The following is a 21,268-nucleotide window of genomic DNA, read 5'->3' as shown; positions in this document are numbered from 1 at the left end:
TCTATGTTATTTTTCTTGTGTGGAACTGTTCATCTAAATTTATATCACTACTTACATTCGCTACGTTTTCTCGTATCACATTACTTATTTCTTTCGTATCAATTATTCTTTTTTCATTTTGTAATATGGCACGTCTAGGTGGTTTATCATGGGTACCATTTATTTTCCAGAAAGCTTCCCACATGTTTTCATCGGTGTATTATTAGAGATCTCTGATATATATTTACTCCATGAAATGATTCTTTCTTGAATTACATCTTTTTTAAGTTTTGCAGATATTTTGTTGTATATAGGTTTTAGTGTACCATTTGTAGTAATGATATAGTCTTTTTTTTCTTCTCATATTGGTAATGGTTTATAAATTTATTAAATTTCTTATTGAAATTATCTAATCATCTCATTATTGAGTGTTATATTTTTTATTAATTCTGTTAGCTTATAATCCTACCATTGAATTTTTGTTTTGTTGGATGAGATTTTGATTTTGGTATCGCTTTATCAACAGCATTTTTAATTCATGGTGAACATTAATTAATGCCGGAGTATTCCGGGCTAACAAAATATGTCCGACTCTGCCAATCTTGCTATGTACTCTACTAAGCATTCCGGAGTCGTAGTAGCCGGAAGTAGATGTATTCCGGATAGATCGGAGCACCCACTGGTGCTACTCGATAAAACCGGAGAGGAGGCACTAGCAAAAGGCGAGACCGAGACGGTGGAACCCGGAGGTTCCCTAAGCTAAAATAACAAGAGAGTAGTAACTCAATAACATAAGTAAACAAATAAATTTATAATGCAATCAAATATTCGCCCGCCGGAGGCTAGCCACCGTAAAGATGTTCACCTCAAAGACTCCAGATAGAGCCAGAAGCCTGTCCCGTCATTAGACGGGGAGGGAATGTCAGAGGGCAAGAATGGACTAACTATCCCAAAGAGCCGAGGAGGGCCGAGCTCGCCCGAGCCAGGTCGGGACCGAGGCTGGGTAAGCGAAGCTCCTCCCCAACACTGGGATGAGGTCGGCTGAAAAGCATCACCCAGCACACCGACGGCCTGTGGGGCCCCCTTCCACCCCTCCACTAGAACTCGGGTCGGTTGTCAGGGACAACGTGAGCGAGATAAGCACCCACATTGGTGGGAGCTTGGTGGGGGGGGAAGGTAGGTCGGTAGAGAGAGATGATCACGTGACCGCCTGGCTCCCTCGCGGTTGCATGGACCACGAGGAAGGCCAAGAGGGAGGCCTAAGGACTAGCCTAGCCGACCGTACCCTACACACAAAAAGAAAACGCATACAAACGTAAAAACATTAAAATATGTACTGAACACGGGGGGGTGGGGAGAAAAACAAGGAAGAGGAACAATGATGACCTGGGAGAACCAAGTAAGACCACCTGATAAGGATGGGCCTAACCAGGAACTCCCAGAAGCTGGCCTAGAGCTGTAACGAAGAATCGAAGGACAGGCGGCCAGGGAAGGCTATGACCTAGCTAAAAGTAACAAAATAAACAAGAACTTAACTAAAAAAATAAAGGCATGCATGAAATGTTACGGTTGTTTCCAGATGAGGCACGAAACAAAGACCCGTGCTCAGAAGGAAACCCCCGTGCCAGCACATAAAATAAAATAAAATAAAAACAAAAACATATTCATGACCGTCAAAAACAGAAATTGAAAAATACAAACTGTCATCACAACTCGGTTCACTAGGTATGGGAGACCACGTGAAACCGAGGAAGACACAAAGGGAACGCTCTAATGGCGGCTCGGAGCCGCCGCTGCGTGAGGCGACGACTCAAAAAAACCTATAAAAAGGGCACGAAGGCCAAAAACACTCCCTAGATAGTGTCAAAACTAAAACCAGTACTTAACTTGGATGCAGAGGGAGATTGACAATCCATCACGAATAAAAAGCCAAAAAAGCAAAAAACACAAGAGAGCAAAGAAAAACGTGTGCGTCTCAAGTAGGGCTATCTAAAGGAATGACGTCACAGCCGCTACCTACACGGTGGTAGGTAGTGAGCTGTAGGTCGGCTCCCCTTTCTTGAGGGTTTTTGATGTAGGAGAGGCTAATTGGAGAGGGTCACGTGGTAGTGGTTTTCACTCGCCCCAGAACTATACCGACACCTTTTTAATAAAGGTGAGCGAGCCAGAATATTCTGGCATGTCCAAATTAGCAGTTCTCTGGTATTATAGCAATATTTTACCTTAGAAATAGCACTAAAGGAACCTATTTCACTGGGCGACATGGCTTCCTTGCCCAGAAATAGATTTTTCCTACGTCAAAATCCCTTTATTAATTTCATTATGGTCTTTTAAACATTCAAATGGTGGGATATTCCTTGTGTGCATTTCATGTAGTTCCCAATTAGCTATATAAATGTTATAGTGAGGGACATACTTTCCTGGATTATTCTATGGTAAGGATATTAACATTGCAAAATGATGACTGGTGTACAATTCATCAACTGTAATCCAATCTAAACTATCTACTATGCTTGATGCCCATAAAGATTTTAAGTCTATTGAGGTAAATATTTAATGATTTTTTAATTAGGTCTGATTTCATCATTTTTACAGCACATATCATTTGAATCCATGAATTCTTCTATTTTACTTCCTGCTCTGAGTTTGTACAATTATAATCCCATATTGGGTTGTGAGCATTAAAATCACCTACTAACAATAGAGGTTCTTTGACATCAAATAATTCTTTTAATACAGTAGTACCTCAGGATACGAAATTAATCCGTTCCGAAGTGGCCTTTGTAACCTGATGTTTTCATATCTTGAACTGCGTTTTACATGTAAATTGCCTAATTCTTTCCAAACCCTACAAAAACACCACAGTAAATTTTATATTAAAGCTAAATGAACCAATAAACAATGAAATACAACAATTTGGACCATTCAGTACCTAACCTAACCTTTATTGTAGTGTACATGTAAATAAAGTGTATTGGTGTACAGGGTACAAGAAATACTGTACGTACATGTACGTACATATGTAGTAAAATGTGGAACCTTACCTTTCGAGTGAGGCAATGTCCAAAATCTTATAGATATAATTTTCTCCTCATTTTCCTAGTCTTTTATTCTACTGCTCTGCTGCCTTTCCAATAGCCATACCTACCCTCCTCCATGGCTCTCTTTCCTCTTCTCTGTACCATTCCTCTGCACCCTGTGCACGCATTACTTTAAAATCTTTAAATGCTTTTGATTCTTGCACCTCTCCATTCCACCACCATGTTTCTCCTCTCGACACTCCATGTCCACTGGTTCTTCCCACCAGTTCCTCTGCTCCCCCACACATTTCTCTCATGTCTGCCCAGATATTTCCACCCTGTCCAAATTCTACATTACCCCTTTCCAGCCATCCCTCTCTCACACTCCTAAATTGCCCTCCATTTTCTCCTTTAAGGTCTCAAACCTTAATTCCAGATCTCCTCTTTCTCTTTTTGGGTTTCCTACCTCTCATTTTAAAATCCATCACCACCGTTTTGCAGTTCGTTGCATTGCTTTTGTTAGCTCCTCTAATGAGAGTGCAATCTATTTGGCTTTGCACTCCTCCACTTCATAAGTTGTCAAGTACTTATCCAACTTCTGAAACCATGTGTTCATATGTGCCAGATCAAAACTCTGAGCCATCTCCAATATATAATCCCCATCATCATTTCTAATTCCGAACCCATGGCCTCCATGTACCTCCTCATACCCATCATCTCTTCTCTCTCCCACTCTGCCATTCATATCAGCTCCTAGTATTAGTTTCTCCTCCTCTTTCACTGTTCTAACGGCAGCCTCAAACTCTTGTCTACATAATTTTTCTCTTGCTTTTGGTACCCCCACCTGAGGAGCATATACTGATGTATTTACTATTTTGTGAATAATGTATTCCAAGAGAATCCATAACAAAATAAAACTGAAGTGTGAAATTTGTAAAAACCTTGGGGAGGGGGGGAATGTATTAATTCTATGTTATTTTTCTTTGTGTGGAACTGTTCATCTAAATTTATATCACTACTTACATTCGCTACGTTTTCTCGTATCACATTACTTATTTCTTTCGTATCAATTATTCTTTTTTCATTTTGTAATATGGCACGTCTAGGTGGTTTATCATGGGTACCATTTATTTTCCAGAAAGCTTCCCACATGTTTTCATCGGTGTATTATTAGAGATCTCTGATATATATTTACTCCATGAAATGATTCTTTCTTGAATTACATCTTTTTTAAGTTTTGCAGATATTTTGTTGTATATAGGTTTTAGTGTACCATTTGTAGTAATGATATAGTCTTTTTTTTTCTTCTCATATTGGTAATGGTTTGATAAATTTATTAAATTTCTTATTGAAATTATCTAATCATCTCATTATTGAGTGTTATATTTTTATTAATTCTGTTAGCTTATAATCCTACCATTGAATTTTTGTTTTGTTGGATGAGATTTTGATTTTGGTATCGCTTTATCAACAGCATTTTTAATTCATGGTGAACATTAATTAATGCCGGAGTATTCCGGGCTAACAAAATATGTCCGACTCTGCCAATCTTGCTATGTACTCTACTAAGCATTCCGGAGTCGTAGTAGCCGGAAGTAGATGTATTCCGGATAGATCGGAGCACCCACTGGTGCTATACTCGATAAAACCGGAGAGGAGGCACTAGCAAAAGGCGAGAGACCGAGACGGTGGAACCCGGAGGTTCCCTAAGCTAAAATAACAAGAGATAGTAACTCAATAACATAAGTAAACAAATAAATTTATAATGCAATCAAATATTCGCCCGCCGGAGGCATAGCCAACCGTAAAGATGTTCACCTCAAAGACTCCAGATAGAGCCAGAAGCCTGTCCCGTCATTAGACGGGGAGGGAATGTCAGAGGGCAAGAATGGACTAACTATCCCAAAGAGCCGAGGAGGGCCGAGCTCGCCCGAGCCAGGTCGGGACCGAGGCTGGGTAAGCGAAGCTCCTCCCCAACACTGGGATGAGGTCGGCTGAAAAGCATCACCCGCACACCGACGGCCTGTGGGGCCCCCCCCCCCTTCCCACCCCTCCACTAGAACTCGGGTCGGTTGTCAGGGACAACGTGAGCGAGATAAGCACCCACATTGGTGGGAGCTTGGTGGGGGGGGAAGGTAGGTCGGTAGAGAGAGATGATCACGTGACCGCCTGGCTCCCTCGCGGTTGCATGGACCACGAGGAAGGCCAAGAGGGAGGCCTAAGGACTAGCCTAGCCGACCCGTACACACAAAAAGAAAACGCATACAAACGTAAAACATTAAAATATGTACTGAACACGGGGAGGGGGGTTGGGGAGAAAAACAAGGAAGAGGAACAATGATGACCTGGGAGAACCAAGTAAGACCACCTGATAAGGATGGGCCTCCTAACCAGGAACTCCCAGAAGCTGGCCTAGAGCTGTAACGAAGAATCGAAGGACAGGCGGCCAGGGAAGGCTATGACTAGCTAAAAGTAACAAAATAAACAAGAAACTTAACTAAAATAAAGGCATGCATGAAATGTTACGGTTGTTTCCAGATGAGGCACGAAACAAAGACCCGTGCTCAGAAGGAAACCCCCGTGCCAGCACATAAAATAAAATAAAATAAAAACAAAAACATATTCATGACCGTCAAAAACAGAAATTGAAAAATACAAACTGTCATCACAACTCGGTTCACTAGGTATGGGAGACCACGTGAAACCGAGGAAGACACAAAGGGAACGCTCTAATGGCGGCTCGGAGCCGCCGCTGCGTGAGGCGACGACTCAAAAAAAACCTAAATAAAAAGGGCACGAAGGCCAAAAAACACTCCCTAGATAGTGTCAAAACTAAACCAGTACTTAACTTGGATGCAGAGGGAGATTGACAATCCATCACGAATAAAAAGCCAAAAAAGCAAAAAACACAAGAGAGCAAAGAAAAACGTGTGCGTCTCAAGTAGGGCTATCTAAAGGAATGACGTCACAGCCGCTACCTACACGGTGGTAGGTAGTGAGCTGTAGGTCGGCTCCCCTTTTCTTGAGGGTTTTTGATGTAGGAGAGGCTAATTGGAGAGGGTCACGTGGTAGTGGTTTTCACTCGCCCCAGAACTATACCGACACCTTTTTAATAAAGGTGAGCGAGCCAGAATATTCTGGCATGTCCAAATTAGCAGTTCTCTGGTATTATAGCAATATTTTACCTTAGAAATAGCACTAAAGGAACCTATTTCACTGGGCGACATGGCTTCCTTGCCCAGAAATAGATTTTTCCTACGTCAAAATCCCTTTATTAATTTCATTATGGTCTTTTAAACATTCAAATGGTGGGATATTCCTTGTGTGCATTTCATGTAGTTCCCAATTAGCTATATAAATGTTATAGTGAGGGACATACTTTCCTGGATTATTCTATGGTAAGGATATTAACATTGCAAAATGATGACTGGTGTACAATTCATCAACTGTAATCCAATCTAAACTATCTACTATGCTTGATGCCCATAAAGATTTTAAGTCTATTGAGGTAAATATTTAATGATTTTTTAATTAGGTCTGATTTCATCATTTTTACAGCACATATCATTTGAATCCATGAATTCTTCTATTTTACTTCCTGCTCTGAGTTTGTACAATTATAATCCCATATTGGGTTGTGAGCATTAAAATCACCTACTAACAATAGAGGTTCTTTGACATCAAATAATTCTTTTAATACAGTAGTACCTCAGGATACGAAATTAATCCGTTCCGAAGTGGCCTTTGTAACCTGATGTTTTCATATCTTGAACTGCGTTTTACATGTAAATTGCCTAATTCTTTCCAAACCCTACAAAAACACCACAGTAAATTTTATATTAAAGCTAAATGAACCAATAAACAATGAAATACAACAATTTGGACCATTCAGTACCTAACCTAACCTTTATTGTAGTGTACATGTAAATAAAGTGTATTGGTGTACAGGGTACAAGAAATACTGTACGTACATGTACGTACATATGTAGTAAAATGTGGAACCTTACCTTTCGAGTGAGGCAATGTCCAAAAGTGGCAGCAGAGGAGGACAAATGGCAGAAAACATGAACACTTAACTTTACGAAACACATTAACAAATGGCAGAAAACATTAACACTTAACTTTACAAAAAACTTAAAATTAAATTTTGGTTATTTTTTTTGTTTTTTGCCTTTTTCTGATTTTTATATTTATTTTTACTTTTTTTTTTTTTTTTTTTTTTTTTTTTTTTTTTTTTTACAAAATTTCAATTCCTTCACCACTTTCTATTTTCTGTTTTTCCATATCACTTGGACCTTCTTGTTTGCTTACTACTAAAGGCCTCTTTAAAAACTCACTATCCAAGGAAGATTGCTTCTGCCTTCTTTTCAGTGTTCCTGAAACGACTCTGGCAAACATCATCAAACTGTGCAAGCATACGACCTGTGTAAGCCTTTTTGGGGTGTGTCTTTTCTACAAATGATTGCACTTCATGAAAAGCAGCTAGAGCATCCTTAATTTCTGCCATTGTCATAGGGTCCTCCTCCTCCTCGCTGCTGCTAGAGAACTCTTCTTGAATGATGTTATGTTGCATGGCCTCCAACTCCTTCAGGTCATCCGTCGTGAGCTCCTCTTGGTGCTCCTCGAGGTCACTGATGTCGTCCTCGTCGACAACCAACCCCATGGACTTGCCGAGTGCAACGATCTCATCAAGATCTGGTTGCAAAACAGTTTCGGATCGTCAACTGTTTCTGAATCTGCATCAGCTTCGCCCACGTTGAATTCCCCGAAGTCTCAGGCTGATACAGCATCAGGCCAGAGTTTCCTCCACGAAGAATTCAAGGTTCGCCTCGAAACCTCCTGCCAAGCTTGATTGATGAGTCGGATGCATATCACAACATCGAAATGCTCCTTCCAAAATTCACGCAAGGTGAGGTTTGTGGTATCGGTGATGTCGAAACATTTCTTGAAAAGATGTTTTGCATACAGCTTCTTGAAGTTTGATATCACTTGCTGGTCCATGGGCTGGAGGAGAGGGATGGTGTTAGGCAGAAGATAAAGAACCTTGATAAAAGAATACTATACTAGGATATCTTCCTCGAAGCCAGGAGGGTGAGCAGGGATATTGTCCAACAACAGCAGACATTTCAGAGGGAGGCGCTTCTCTTCCAAGATTTACCCACTCGGTGAACAAAAGTCTCGTTACCCAGGCTTTCGCATTAGTCCTCTACATCACCGCAAGTTTCTCCTTTAACACTTTGTGGGCCTTGAAGGCTTGAGGAGTCTCAGAATAATAGGCAGTTGAAGACTTGCTGAGAACTGTAGCCTTCCTTGATCGTCGTCTCGTTGAACGTCTTAATAAAGGCTTCAGCTGCTTTCATGTCCGAGCTTGCAGCCACCCCATGCCGAACCACCGATTGGATGCCAGTCGGTTTACGGAATTTATCAAACCACCCACAAGAAGCCTTGAAGTCTGGGGTTGCCGTCGGTGTCCCTTTTCCTCCGTTGTTTTCGGCCTGGGCAATCAGATCACCGAAAATAGTGCTGGCCTTGTGGCAGATTGCCGTCTCAGTTATCGTATCGCCAGAGATTTCTGTCTTCAATCCATACAAGTAACAGCCTCTCCATCTCATCATGCATGTGGCTCCTCTTGTTGGACAAAATAGTCGCCCTTGGAAGGTGTAACTGCTTTGATGGCTTCCTTCTGCTTAGGGATAGTGCCTATCGTCAACGGATTTCGGTCGTATTCCTTAGCAATCACACTCAACCGCATGCCAGCTTCATACTTTTTAATTAATTATCTCCATCTTTGTCTCCATAGAAAGCATCCTCTTCTTTCCATGAACTTCAGCAACATTCTTGAGAACCATGTCTAATAATGTAAGTTAATTAAGTTCACACACATGATAAAGTAACTTACTACGAAGAAAGTGAAATCACTAACACAAATTTACGTTAACAAACAAAATCTATGTGAACGAACATTCCACGTGCGTACGATAACGCTGATGCGATGAAGTGGTCGAAGGAAGCCTTTACGCAGAGGGATGATGGGACAGATGCTGACCAATAAGAAAGCAGGATCTTACGGCGGTGACTAGCATCAGGAACCAATGGGAGAGCGGGAGGATGGTGGCGAGATAACTCAGTTGCCGGCGAATCTCGGACTTACCCTTTCGCAACCTGAAGCAAAAAAAATCTTTGTCTTTGCTTTGTAACCTGGATTTTTCGTAAGTAGGGACTTTCGTATGTATAGGTTCCACTGTATTTCTAAGTTATAATTTTTATTGGGTTGACTGTATAAGTTATAAGTTAAATAATTATAATTTATTTTTATTATAATTGCTGACAATTGTAAGTCAGTATTTACGAGTACTGTGTCATAATCTAATGTTATTTACATACAGTCATAACCCTACATACGAAAGTCCCTAAGTACGAAAAATTCAGGTTACGAAGGCAAAGACGAAGACTTTTTTTGCTTCTGTGTACGAAAATAATTCAGGTCGCGAAAGGGTATACTGTAAAGTCTGAGATTTGCCCGGGCCGCTGAGAACGATTTTAAAACTCACGCGCCGCCAACTCAATAGACTCGCCACCTTCCTCCTGCTCTCCCATTGGTTCCTGATGCTAGTTACTGCCGTAAGATCCTGCTCTCCTATTGGTCAGCGTCTATCCCATCATGCATCTACGTAAGTGAGTTCCTCGACCATTTCGTTTAGGCAGCATTATCGTACACACATGGAATTCGTTCGTTCCACATTTTACGACATACGTACGTACAGTATTTCTTGTACCCTTTACACTAATACACTTTATTTACAGGTACAGTGACGGTTAGGTATTGAATGGTCCAAATTGTTTTATTTCATTGTTTATTGGTCAATTTAGCTTTATTATAAAATTTACTGTGGTGTTTTTGTAGGGCTTGGAACGTAGTTCTGGATATGAAAAATCAGGTTACGAAGGCTGCTTCGGAATGGATTAATTTCGTAACCTGAGGCACTACTGTATATGGCAGTACATACCTAAATTTCCTTCTTACTCTCTAGATGAAGATGCTGAAGTGGGTTTGCCTGTTGTTTATACTGTTTTGTAGATATCGTAAATAATATCATTGGTCCGTGTTCTTAAGTAATTGTCTTTCACCCTAGTGTAATCTTGAATCTGCCATCGCGTGTTCTTAAGTAATTGTATTTCACCCTGGTGTAATCTTGTCTGTAGACCATTTACCTTCCATTGTATGATATAATTATTGAAAATATTACACTAAAGTATTAGTTTTATTTTCTTTTTGTGGATTACCTATTTGTATTTTTTTATAAGATTTCATTCACAACATTTGTTTGTTTTTCTATACAACATACAAGGTGTCTAATGCACATAAGCCCTTTTCATGAGTGTCGAAACTAATACTGTATAGTTTCTTTATTTCTGTATTTTATAAAAGTTTGTATAGTGTTTGTTAACCTCTCTTATGTTTCTGTTTTTATTGCACAATTCAATGAAACATTCATTGCATCCACATGTGTTTTCATATATCTTTTTTTTTCTTCTTTTTTAACACCTGCTACACCAAATTATATGTGATGGAGAAATCTCCTCTCCCTTTACCTGGCGCCGACTTCCTGTAATTAGAATCTCTTAGCAAAACAAGTTTTATTGTCATCAGTATTTTAAATATGACAAATTTTTCAAAGTAATTTGTATTTTTCCTAACATACAAACCTGAGAGGTCTTTACATATGAGTTTAACTTTCAGTGAGCTGGAAATCTGGCTTTTAAACTTTTGCAAGGTGATCATGGTAAGAGCTACCAATGGTAGGTGTGGAAGCAACACTTCTCAAGTTGGTGAGCATTCAGTTCTATGCAGTTTACCTTATGGCCCAAGTAAGAGAATGATGGGTGGTAAGAGGTGGGCCCTATATGTAAAGACCCCAGGTTTGTATGTTAAGAAAAATACAAATTACTTTAAAAATGTTATTTGTTCCTACACAAATACAAACTTTCAGTATTTACATATGGGGGACTTACTTTTGGAGGGAGGATTCTGAGTAAATGTTTGAACTGTTTGGTAGTTTAGCTCATCCGTTTACTCTCTTCCTGGTCACGAAGTAGCAAAGGAAGGAGACCATACCTCTGATCTATTGAACAAAAGAGATGTTCAATCATCAGACTTCCGGGGTGTTTCAAATTAAAGGGATGTAATATCCTTGATTGAGAAAGGTTTGGATGTCCACATAACACTCTCCCTCTCGGGTTGTGGATCAGCTGGTAGTTGTAACAGCTACTGCATACATTTCCAACTCATCTCAGGGGGAGTGTAACTACATCTACATCAAGTCAAAAGAAATGGAGCTACTAGACACCTTTACTTGGCTGAGTAGTAATCAAATACAAGTTGTCAGAACTTCGTTTGGAGGTTTGTTTGTTTGCATTGTGTTTTTATGGTGCATGGAACCACTGGTTATTCAACAACAGGACCAACGGCTTTACACGACTTCCGAACCACGTCGAAAGTGAACTTCTATCACCAGAAATACACATCTCTCACTCCTTAATGAAATGCCCAAGAATCGAACTCAAGGCCACTGAGTTGGCACACCAACACCATACTGACTATGCCACTGAGGCGCTTTAGTTTGGAGGTGCTGTTGATCACCTGACAAATCAACCAGAAGGCAGAACGATAGGAAGTTGGAAGCCCAAGACTTGAATCATGGATGCAAAAAATGTCTCCTAGGTGCCAACAGCATCTGAAGTTTCTAGGAGGTCACTTATCCAAGTACTGTCTAGTCCCCACATTTCTAACCATAGATGCAAAATATGTCTCTTAGACAACAACAGAATCTGGTGCTCCAGGAAGTCACCTATCCAAGTATTGACCAGACCCAATCATTGCTAACTTCACTGACTGGACGAGAAGTGATGTTTTCAATGTGGCAGGACCAATGGCTGTTAGGAAAAGTCGAGGTGTCCCAACTTGTCTGTCATACATCTATCATTCTGGAATGAGTCTGGTTGACTGCTATGCTGAGTGTGCTACTGCAAACCTGTGCACCACCCTCCATACGGTTTCAAGTTTTGCAAATAATAATAATAATAATAATAATAATAATAATAATATCCTTTATTTCGGCTCAGGGACATATACAATGAATATACAAAATACACAGTAACATACACAATCTAGATATAAGCGTCAACATGATAGGAAAAATGAGTAATCGGCACTTATCCACAAAATAGCTGAGGTAGCATAGAAGATTGTAATCATAATACGTACTGGTAATAACAGTAATAATATTGGTGAGAAAAAAAATGCATTGAGAGTTATAACAGTTAGTGCACAGATTATATAACTTAAATTTCAACTAGAGACCTTAGGTGGTTACAGTAGTCAGGTCCAGAGGGCTAAATACATAAATTGAATGTAGAAAAAAAAACTTTAACTTGATAGTAATCACAGTAATAATGAAAAAATAAAATATCAGCAATAAATATAATAATGACAAAATCTGCAGATGACATCTTGCTAATACAGAGATTAAGTCATTTTCCCATCTTTCCCACAATTTAGATCTTCTTCTTGCTTCACTCCTTAGGATGCTTTGTATGAGCGAGTTGCCGCTGTTTCTCACTCGGGTTACCAGACTGGACATTGTTCGCCTAACAATGATTTTTAAATTGTCCAAGTGGTTTTCTAAGAACATCTGTGTGGCAGAGTGGTAGCATGGAGTGTTTGTGAGGTGTCTCAGAATGTCATTGTGCACAACAGTGATACGTCTCATGGTCTCTCTGGTATAGTTCGTCCAGAGGGAACACCCATAGATACTGTAGCAGTACGAGCGGAAGAGCGGCAGTTTCAAGTCTCGGTGACAGAAGGCAAACCTCCTTGCAATCATGTTACCAGTTGCACATAGTTTACGACGCCTCTGTTCAATGTCTGCTGTATCTTTTAGGTCGTCGGTGATAATGTGACCCAAATACGGAAATTCGCGCACAAATTCCAGCCGATGGTTTCCTAGGAAAATTTGTGGTTCTGCAATATGCTTAAGCGATCTTGGGACCAGCGACATGCACTGGGTCTTGGTTTCGTTGTAGATTATATAAAATTCCTCTGCATATTGGCAGCAAGTGTCGATGAGTCGTTGGAGGCCATGCACTGATGGGGAAATCAGAACCATATCGTCGGCGTAACAGGTTGTTTATAGTTGTTTCATTGACAGTGCATCCGATTGGGAGTGAGTTCAGTTTGACATTCAAGGCATTTGTGTACGTATTAAACAGGTATGGAGAGAGAATGCCTCCTTGCCGAAGCCCGTTTAGGGAGCCGAAGGTGTACGATAATACGTTGCCCCATTTGACACAGAATTGCTGTGTGGAGAACCAGCAATGTAAAATGCCAATTAGATATAGGGGTGTGCCCCTTTTATGCAGCTTCAGGAAGAGCTTCAGGTAGTTTACTCTGTCAAATGCTTTTCTCACATCTACAAAACATAGGAAAACAGGAGATGCTGAAGATAGGTAGTAGTTCAGCAATTCTTTCAGTATGTAGATGCAGGTGTCGGTTGAGTGGTTTGCTTTAAACCCGAACTGGTTGTCAGTGGTTTGTAGAAAGGGGAGAAGTCTCACAAGAAGAACCGACTCAAGTATCTTCGATGCGATTGATGTGATTGCAATTGGCCGGTAGTTGCCAGGGTCAGCTGCATCCTTCAGCTTGTTTTTTATTAATGGTATCAAGTGAACTAAGAGTAGGGAGTCTGGAAGAAACTGGTGAATTATGCACGCATTGAATAAGGCAGCTAGCAAAATGTAAATTATCGGATGGCAGAATTTGAAAGCCTCTGCGGGAAGACCATCACAGCCGAATGATTTATTATTAGGTATGCTTTTTATGGCATCGCTGATGTTACCTGGCGTAATACGGTCTGCAAAATGAAATTGAATGTTGTCATTAAGGAGGTTATCTACCTCCCTTCGGGAATCCTGATCATTTATGCAATTCAGGATATTGTTGAAGTGATCACCCCACATCCTTGTGATAGCCTCGTCTCCGACTGCTTCCCCTACTCTCTGTGATAGCTTTTTAGTTTTGGGATTTAAGGACTGGATATCTTTCCAAAGACGAGGGTAATCACCAGATTCCAAGTTTCTAGACATTACATCGGCTCTTAGCTGTTTTTCATTTAACCTGCAGTGCTTAAGAGCAAGTTTGAATTGCGCTCTCGCCTGCCTCATTAGTAATGCAGTGTGTCCTTCCCTCGGGCTGCCATTTAGCCTCCACAGTAAAAACATTTCTCGTGAGTAAGTATATACAGATCCTTAACCAAGTCATTCCAACCAGGTATATTACGAGAATTACCTTGACGAAATCTGTAGGCAGTCCTGCCTGAAGCAAGCATAGCGGAGATTATGTTCAAATAGAATTCATTCAGATCCCTCTTGTGGTGGTCATTTCTACATTTTGTATTGGTACAAAGTAAGGCGTCAGCCGGTTGAATTATTGACCGCAACCTGGTTTCCGTGGTTGCCCTAAAGTATCTGGTTTTCTGTTGGTTTTTAAACTCCCAGTTAACCGCTGGTGGGCAGTCAGTTAGTGGGTTCACAGTAGGGAGGGATGGGGTACTGAATGACACCTGTAATGGGATGTGATCGTAGCCCGTTGCAAGATCGTAGCGAATATTGCAGGTCATAATAGAATCATGAAGTTTTGGAGATGTGATGCAGTGGTCCAGCCAGGAGGTTGTAATTGCGTCCGCTCTATTATGCACATATGAGTAGGAGAAGGGAGGGAGGAGCATTACATCGCTAATTTGGAGAGCATGAGTTTGACAGAAGCGAGTAAGTTCATTATAAAATTGTTTTGTGGGGTGAGAATTAAGGTCCCCTATTATACAAATATGATCAGCAGGAGAATCTTGAATAATACTGTGTAACTCCCCTAGGATCATGCAGTAATGATCAAAATTATTATTTTCCCATGGCATATAAACATTAATTATTAGGATTTTAGAGTTCCCTACTGTCACTTGAAGCCAAAGCACTCTGTCACTCCTGTAGGTCATCACCTTTATCATTGTCTAACGATTTGTGCCACAGGAAAGAAAGTCCCCCTTTTGGGCGACCAGCTATGATTTGATCTGTAACTTTCATCGATGAAGTCGAGAAGGTTCTGAAGTCTTCATAAATTGAATCACAGATGGCAAGGTCATGTGGGCAGAGGAGCGTTTCTTGCAATGCAATGATGCCGTTGAAATTTTTGCAGAACATGTTTAGGAGAGGAATGTTCTGCTTGAGGCCAAAAATATTCCAAGAGATTATGTTTAATGTATCCATGGCTACTCACGAAGATGGGAGATGAATGTGCTGATCATTTGGGTGGATGGGGGGTTAGCCAGGGGGAGTGGGCAGTCACTCGCCGTGGGCGGTTGGTTGGCACTTGCGGTGGAAATAACCCTGGTTGGAGTGACAGTAAGTTCCCCTGGGGGTGGTTGGTCCCGGATTAGGTTATATCTTGAAACATATATTAGGACCGAAATTCTTGCCTTTAAGAACGTCAAAGTGTTGAAATAGGCAGGTAATCGTGTAAGCCACTTTATGTTTACTTCTGCATGGGAGTTCGTGAGAGATAAGTGGGTCAGAGCCAGTGAGAAACTTGACTCTCTCCACTATGGCGTCTAGCGTCACCGATGAGCGCAGATTGTGAATTGCTACGTGACATCTCTTTCTCAGGTGTTAGGCGAGGTGAAACACGAATGTTGGGCTCCGGTCCAGCAGCCAAACGAGAGGTTCTTCTCCTCTTTCTGCTTGTTTGTATCTGCCAGACCCCTCAAGATCACTCTCATCTGCATCTACGATGAGGGTTGGCGGGGAGAGATAGGGTGGGGAGGATCACGAGGGCTGGTAATCATCACCGGAGGTCTAACTTCCACCGGAGGCACTGGGGAGGGAGGGGAGGTTGGGGACCAACTGTCCCCTCAGAATGGCCTACAGGTGAAGGGGGCACTTCCGTGTTGCTGGGAGGCGAGGAAAAACTGGATGCCGCATTCATAGGAGTTTGGTGGCTATCTGTGCGATTGTCTATCGATCCCTGCACTCCTTTGATCGCATCCCAGATCCGTATGAGATTATTTGTTTCCACCGTTTTAAGACTGTCTAGGGATTCCTGTAGTCCTTTGATCACGTCCCAGATTCTTGATAATTTATCATTTGTCTCCTCGATTTTTTCTGAGTTTTTCCCATTATTTCTGAGAGGGATTTTGCTGTTTGGAAGGCATTTTCTGCCGTGTGGTACACTGGGGGTAGGCTTAGGTCAGCGGGCCCCTTTGGAGGCAGATTGTAAGGGTCATCTGCGTAGATTTCTACCGAGCAAGTCCTTAGCCACTTAGTGATATATGATTTTTTTTGTGCGAGAACAAGTTCTTTGCGGATCGCTCCTTGAGAATGCTCTCTGGTATCAGATCTAATAGGTTTTTCAGAGATTTACAAGCGAGCTTTATGCCCTCCACCAAAAATTTCTGTTTTAAGAGCTTTCTAATTCTTAGAATTTTTGGTAAGAGATCATAAACCTGTAATTTGGAATATTGTCAAGCTGTGGAATTTGTAACAAAATTTAAAAAAATTTTCATGTGGCTGTATTGAGTGACAAAATTGAGTATTGTCATGACAAATTTGTATAAGTTTTTTTTGTCAACTGCTGTACTATTAACTGATAAGTTGTAGTATTGTAAAACTTTGAAAGGTAGTATTAGTAACATTTTTTATTTTTGGCACTTGCTACATTTATTGAGAAATTGGAATATCACTTAGAAAATGGAATAGTATCAAAGTTTCTGGATAGAAAACTTTTCCAGCCATGTTAGCTCCATGTAGTATATCCCCATTATGGCTTTTTCTATTATCACATGCATTAATTAATGTATTCAGTCAAGCTTGAAGAACTGATTTATCAGAGTAATGACCATATCTCATTAAATTTTCCATAGGTACAATAAGACTGAAAAGTTGAAGGCTGGAGGCCAGGCGATGAGAAGCTTCACCCATATTCTAGTGGAGGCCAAAACCAAATATTCTTACAACCTCAAGCATTACACAACATCACATGAAATATTGAACCATGTTGAAGCTTTTTCTCATCTTAGCTTCAATTATCAGCAGTTCCCTCCTGTTAAGGTATTTAGCCATACTGTTTTAAAACAAGGAAAACATGAATGTTAATATTTTTATATTTTAGGGTTCTGAAGTGTTTCAGTGTAATTATATATGTATGTACTAAACTTGATATTACTTTGCTTTACATAAATTGAGAATTTTTTTTCATTTGCAGTAAATTGAGAATTTTTTTTGTATTTGCAGGTTAGAGCAAAACCAGCCATATTTTTATTGCAAAACACCATCGAGGAGCATATTGATTGGTCTTTCTTAACAAATGATAAAACTAAATTAGACAAAGAAACTGTAGAACAGCATCCTGAAGATGAAATTGAGGAATCAGTCAATGTTCAAGATGAATTAGGTCACAGTGCTACACCAAAGGACATCACTGATGAAGATCGAAAGGAAGTGTTTTCTGAATTCATACAAGAAAATGAGGAGGAGGAAGAGAAGGTGGAGGAGGAGGAGGGTGAGAAAGAGGAGGAGGAGGGCAAGAAAGAGGAGGAGGAGGGCAAGAAAGAGGAGGACAAAGATAATCATGAACAACCTGAACATGTTTTAAATACTGTATTAGATGAGATGCTTGAAGAACCTCAAGATCCCAGTCTTCCAGATGTCGGATGCTTTGCTCCTGAAGAGGAGTCAGAAGTTTTAGTTACAGAAAATGATCCTGGTGAAGAGGAGTTTACAGATAAATTATTTCAGAGTTCTGGTTTAGACTTGGAAGAAACAATAGTGCATGAAAAGGCTATAGAAGCTGAACCTGATATCAGAGGAGAGGAACGTAATGAAGAGGTCTGTTATGATTGTAGCAGCACAGAAGATGAAAACATTGAGGTAGCAGTCACTGAGAACAGTGACAGTGATATAGTAAATTATCAAGCAAGTATTTCTAGTGATAAAGATTCCAAAGAGATTGATGAAAAACAGACAGCTTTTGTGGAAGTTGCTTCTGTGTTAGAAGAAGAGTTAGAAGTAAGTGCCAAAGAATTAAAGCGTGAACCTCAAATAACTCTTATTTCGAGTGACAATAACCCTGAAAGCTTAGAGCATGGCCATCCATAAGAGCTTTGTTTGGCGAGATTATAACTTAGGAATCAAGTTTGACATGAGTCGTCATTCTTGTTTTGCATTCAGTGCAATAAACTGAGACTGAGTATGGTAAGTTCTGAACTGATTGTGGAAGTACTGTGCTGCGACTTGATACCTCAAGCTTTTGTGTTTGAAAGTTAACTTTTAAGATTAATCAGTCTTAATACTTCCCTTTGTAACCTCTAACCTCTTTTGAAGTGAGGCAATAATTATGCTTCTAGCATTAAGTCATGTAGTGAGAATAATGTGAATAGCTTTGCATTTTCCTGAAGTGATATTTTTAACAAGTTTATATACATGCCATTGCTCAATTTGTTGTTCCTTTTGATATCCCTGTGATGCTTTGACATTAAAATTGATTTGTTATTTAGTTTGTTATTATCTGTAAATATATTGACTAACATTGTCTGGCTTTAGTATACATATAGGATGTAAGACCATTTAGTAAGTCAGTTGTCATTATCTCTGAAAGGTACCTTTCCACAGATAAGGGGTGAACTTCTCCTCCCATAGAATATTAAGGAAATTTATATGAACAGTTCATAAAGCTGTCTTTCATGTCTGAAATTTTGAACTGCTTTAGAAAATGGTCTTGCACGAATATTAGGTACTGTTTCTAGAAGTGCCTTTGTAGTTTTGCAGTACATAAACAGAGCAATTTATATTTTGTAATATGTGTTAGAATTCTACTTCTTGGTTATGGCTTTGTGATGTCTGTTAGTGTTTGACTTAGTCATTTAGATGAGAGACACTGAAAACTTTTATTGCGGATGCAAAATATATTTAAGAAAAATTAAATTTTTTTAATAAATTCTTTATTTGTTTGCTGTTGTATCACTTTTCATTGTAAAATTGATTAAATCTTGTATAATTTTTCATCTTTTGATGAATGCCTAATCATGAGTAATTGATGAATATTCAAACAATAAGTAGACCACCTAGAATTGGGAAAAATAAATGGTATATCCAAAAAAAGTATGATTTTAAACTCTGCAGTAGTACTAAGTATTTACAGGCAATGTGTTCAAAATTTCATGTGGGGTTTATAATGTAACATTCTTAATGAAATCTCACAGCTAAAAGCACATATATTTTACTACCCTAAAGCAATCCTTTTATTTTATCATTTATATTTTTATCTATGTATTAGATAGTTTACTTATTTTTTCTCTTCCAACTGATCTCTTCTTTCTGTATTTCTTATTACCTACAGTTACTTCTTTCAAATGAACACCATATTCTTTGAAAGCTTGAATTTCACAATGGCCCCTGTAAGCTTGTTCCTTATGAAAAGGGTTCATCTTGCGAATAATAACATTAATAGTTAGGGAGGACTTGTGGTCCCTAATGCTCTTATAGACGCAAAATACTTTATCAACCCTTTAGTTTATACCTTAATTCAAAGGGCCAATGGCATAATGATATTTTTGGAACATCCTAAGAATGATCTGCTAAAGTGATCATAATGGGGAAGGAAGCTTTAGCAAAACATGTAATCTGTGATTGAGCATTACACAATAGCAGAATTCACAAGAATCCAATTACTGAATATAAAGATATAAGTGCTTAGAACTCAAGATTAAAAGATTCCTGAATGTACTTGAGAGGAGCAAAAGAGAGGCCTCAAGTTACTATAATGCTGATAATGAAGTCTTTGAAGTCTTATTTAACAGCAAGAAACCTCATGCATTACTGCAAAGGACTAAGCTTAAAGTTACATCTGATCAAAAGTACTTTAAAGCAAACATTTTTTTTCTTGGACAGTGAAGCTACAAATATGACATTTTTATGATTAAAGTTTAGTATATACTTACCAAGTACTAATTACATAGGGATTGGATCGACTGACCCAAAGCCTCGACCGTATTGGAGAGTTGTGAAAACATCTCCTGGAACTTGGACTGCACCAAGTTCCCGACGACGTTGCCCACCTGTTCCAAGATGTTGGAAGAGAAGGCTTCGGGGTTGAAGGAGGAAGCATGAACCTTCTCCTTGCGAGGCCTATGTTTAGGGGACTTGGCCGAAGAGACCACCTTCGTCTTGTCAGCCTCGGGATGATGAGCCGATGACTTAGGGACAAGAGAAGGGGTCGACTTCTTTGGCAGGGAGTTAGATTTGGGTTTGAAGCCTGTTGAAGACTTCACTTTGGGGGTCGTCAGAGAAGACTTCGGCCTGACAGACCTCTGCTTCTCTGAGAAACCCCGGAAAGAAGTAGAAGTAGAGGGAAGAGAAAGGGAAGGGCTCAAGGAAAGCCCCTGAGCCCCTACAGTACCTGCCTCACTCACACCCTTACCGCTGCCCACGACGTCAACAGTCATGGGCTCCAGGTCCAAGTCAAGGGCCGCAACTTTGCCCGTGACCTCCTCGGCAATGGCACCGTCGTCCGGGAGTGCTACCATGGCTTGGATGTCGGCTATGATGGGAGCAGCTACCTCCTTTTCTTGGCACCGGGGAAGATCAGGTCCGCCATGTCCTGGGCCAGAATGTAGGGACGTCCCTTGGGAGAGTTCCTCCCAAACCCTCCGACCCAAGCTTTCAGGGAGGCCAGTGCTGCTGCCCGGACCGCTTCCAAACCCTGAAAGGGGTAATGTTAGTACTTAAAACTAGAGGTAGAATAAACTAGTACAGAAAGTAAAATCAACATAAATGAAACTCATTGTATCAAAACAAGGGCGGTCTGAAATGAAACGTACTTCGGCGGAGGCTTCGTTCACCAGGATGTAGCACGTAGAGCAGTTTTCGTGGTGCCACACAGTGAAGTTCTCCACCCTCACAGCACACCCAGCGTGAGACCGGCAAACCTCGGGGCCGCAGGGGTCTTGAAGAACTGCGTTGCAGCCCTCCTCTTGACAACAGGTAACCTGTAAGTCAAACGATACATGAGTATCATTGAAAACCTCCGGAGAGGTTGAAAAGTTAAATATTAGACTGCCGCCAGAGTAGCTCCAGCATGCAGTATGCATATATACATAAAGGTATAATAGTACCTCGAGATACAAAATTAATCCGTTCCGAGGCGCCCTTCGTATCATGAGGTTTTC

The 21,268-nt window shown here is 40.3% G+C and overlaps 1 protein-coding gene across 1 annotated transcript in view; it reads left to right on the top strand.

Annotated features, from left to right (window-relative positions):
• Positions 1 to 21,268, top strand: part of LOC135215886 (uncharacterized) — an 82,923-nt gene that overhangs the window by 46,405 nt on the left and 15,250 nt on the right. The window contains exons 4-5 of the mRNA XM_064250840.1: positions 16,967 to 17,153; positions 17,337 to 18,110. Coding sequence (XP_064106910.1) covers positions 16,967 to 17,153; positions 17,337 to 18,110 — 961 coding nt within the window. The remainder of the gene's footprint in view (positions 1 to 16,966; positions 17,154 to 17,336; positions 18,111 to 21,268) is intronic.

The sequence above is a fragment of the Macrobrachium nipponense genome, chromosome 5 (genome assembly GCF_015104395.2).
Source record: "Macrobrachium nipponense isolate FS-2020 chromosome 5, ASM1510439v2, whole genome shotgun sequence".
In the NCBI taxonomy this organism is placed as follows: Eukaryota; Metazoa; Arthropoda; class Malacostraca; order Decapoda; family Palaemonidae; genus Macrobrachium; species Macrobrachium nipponense.
Note: the sequence above shows the minus strand (reverse complement) of the source record. Positions and strands in the feature narration are given on the sequence as shown.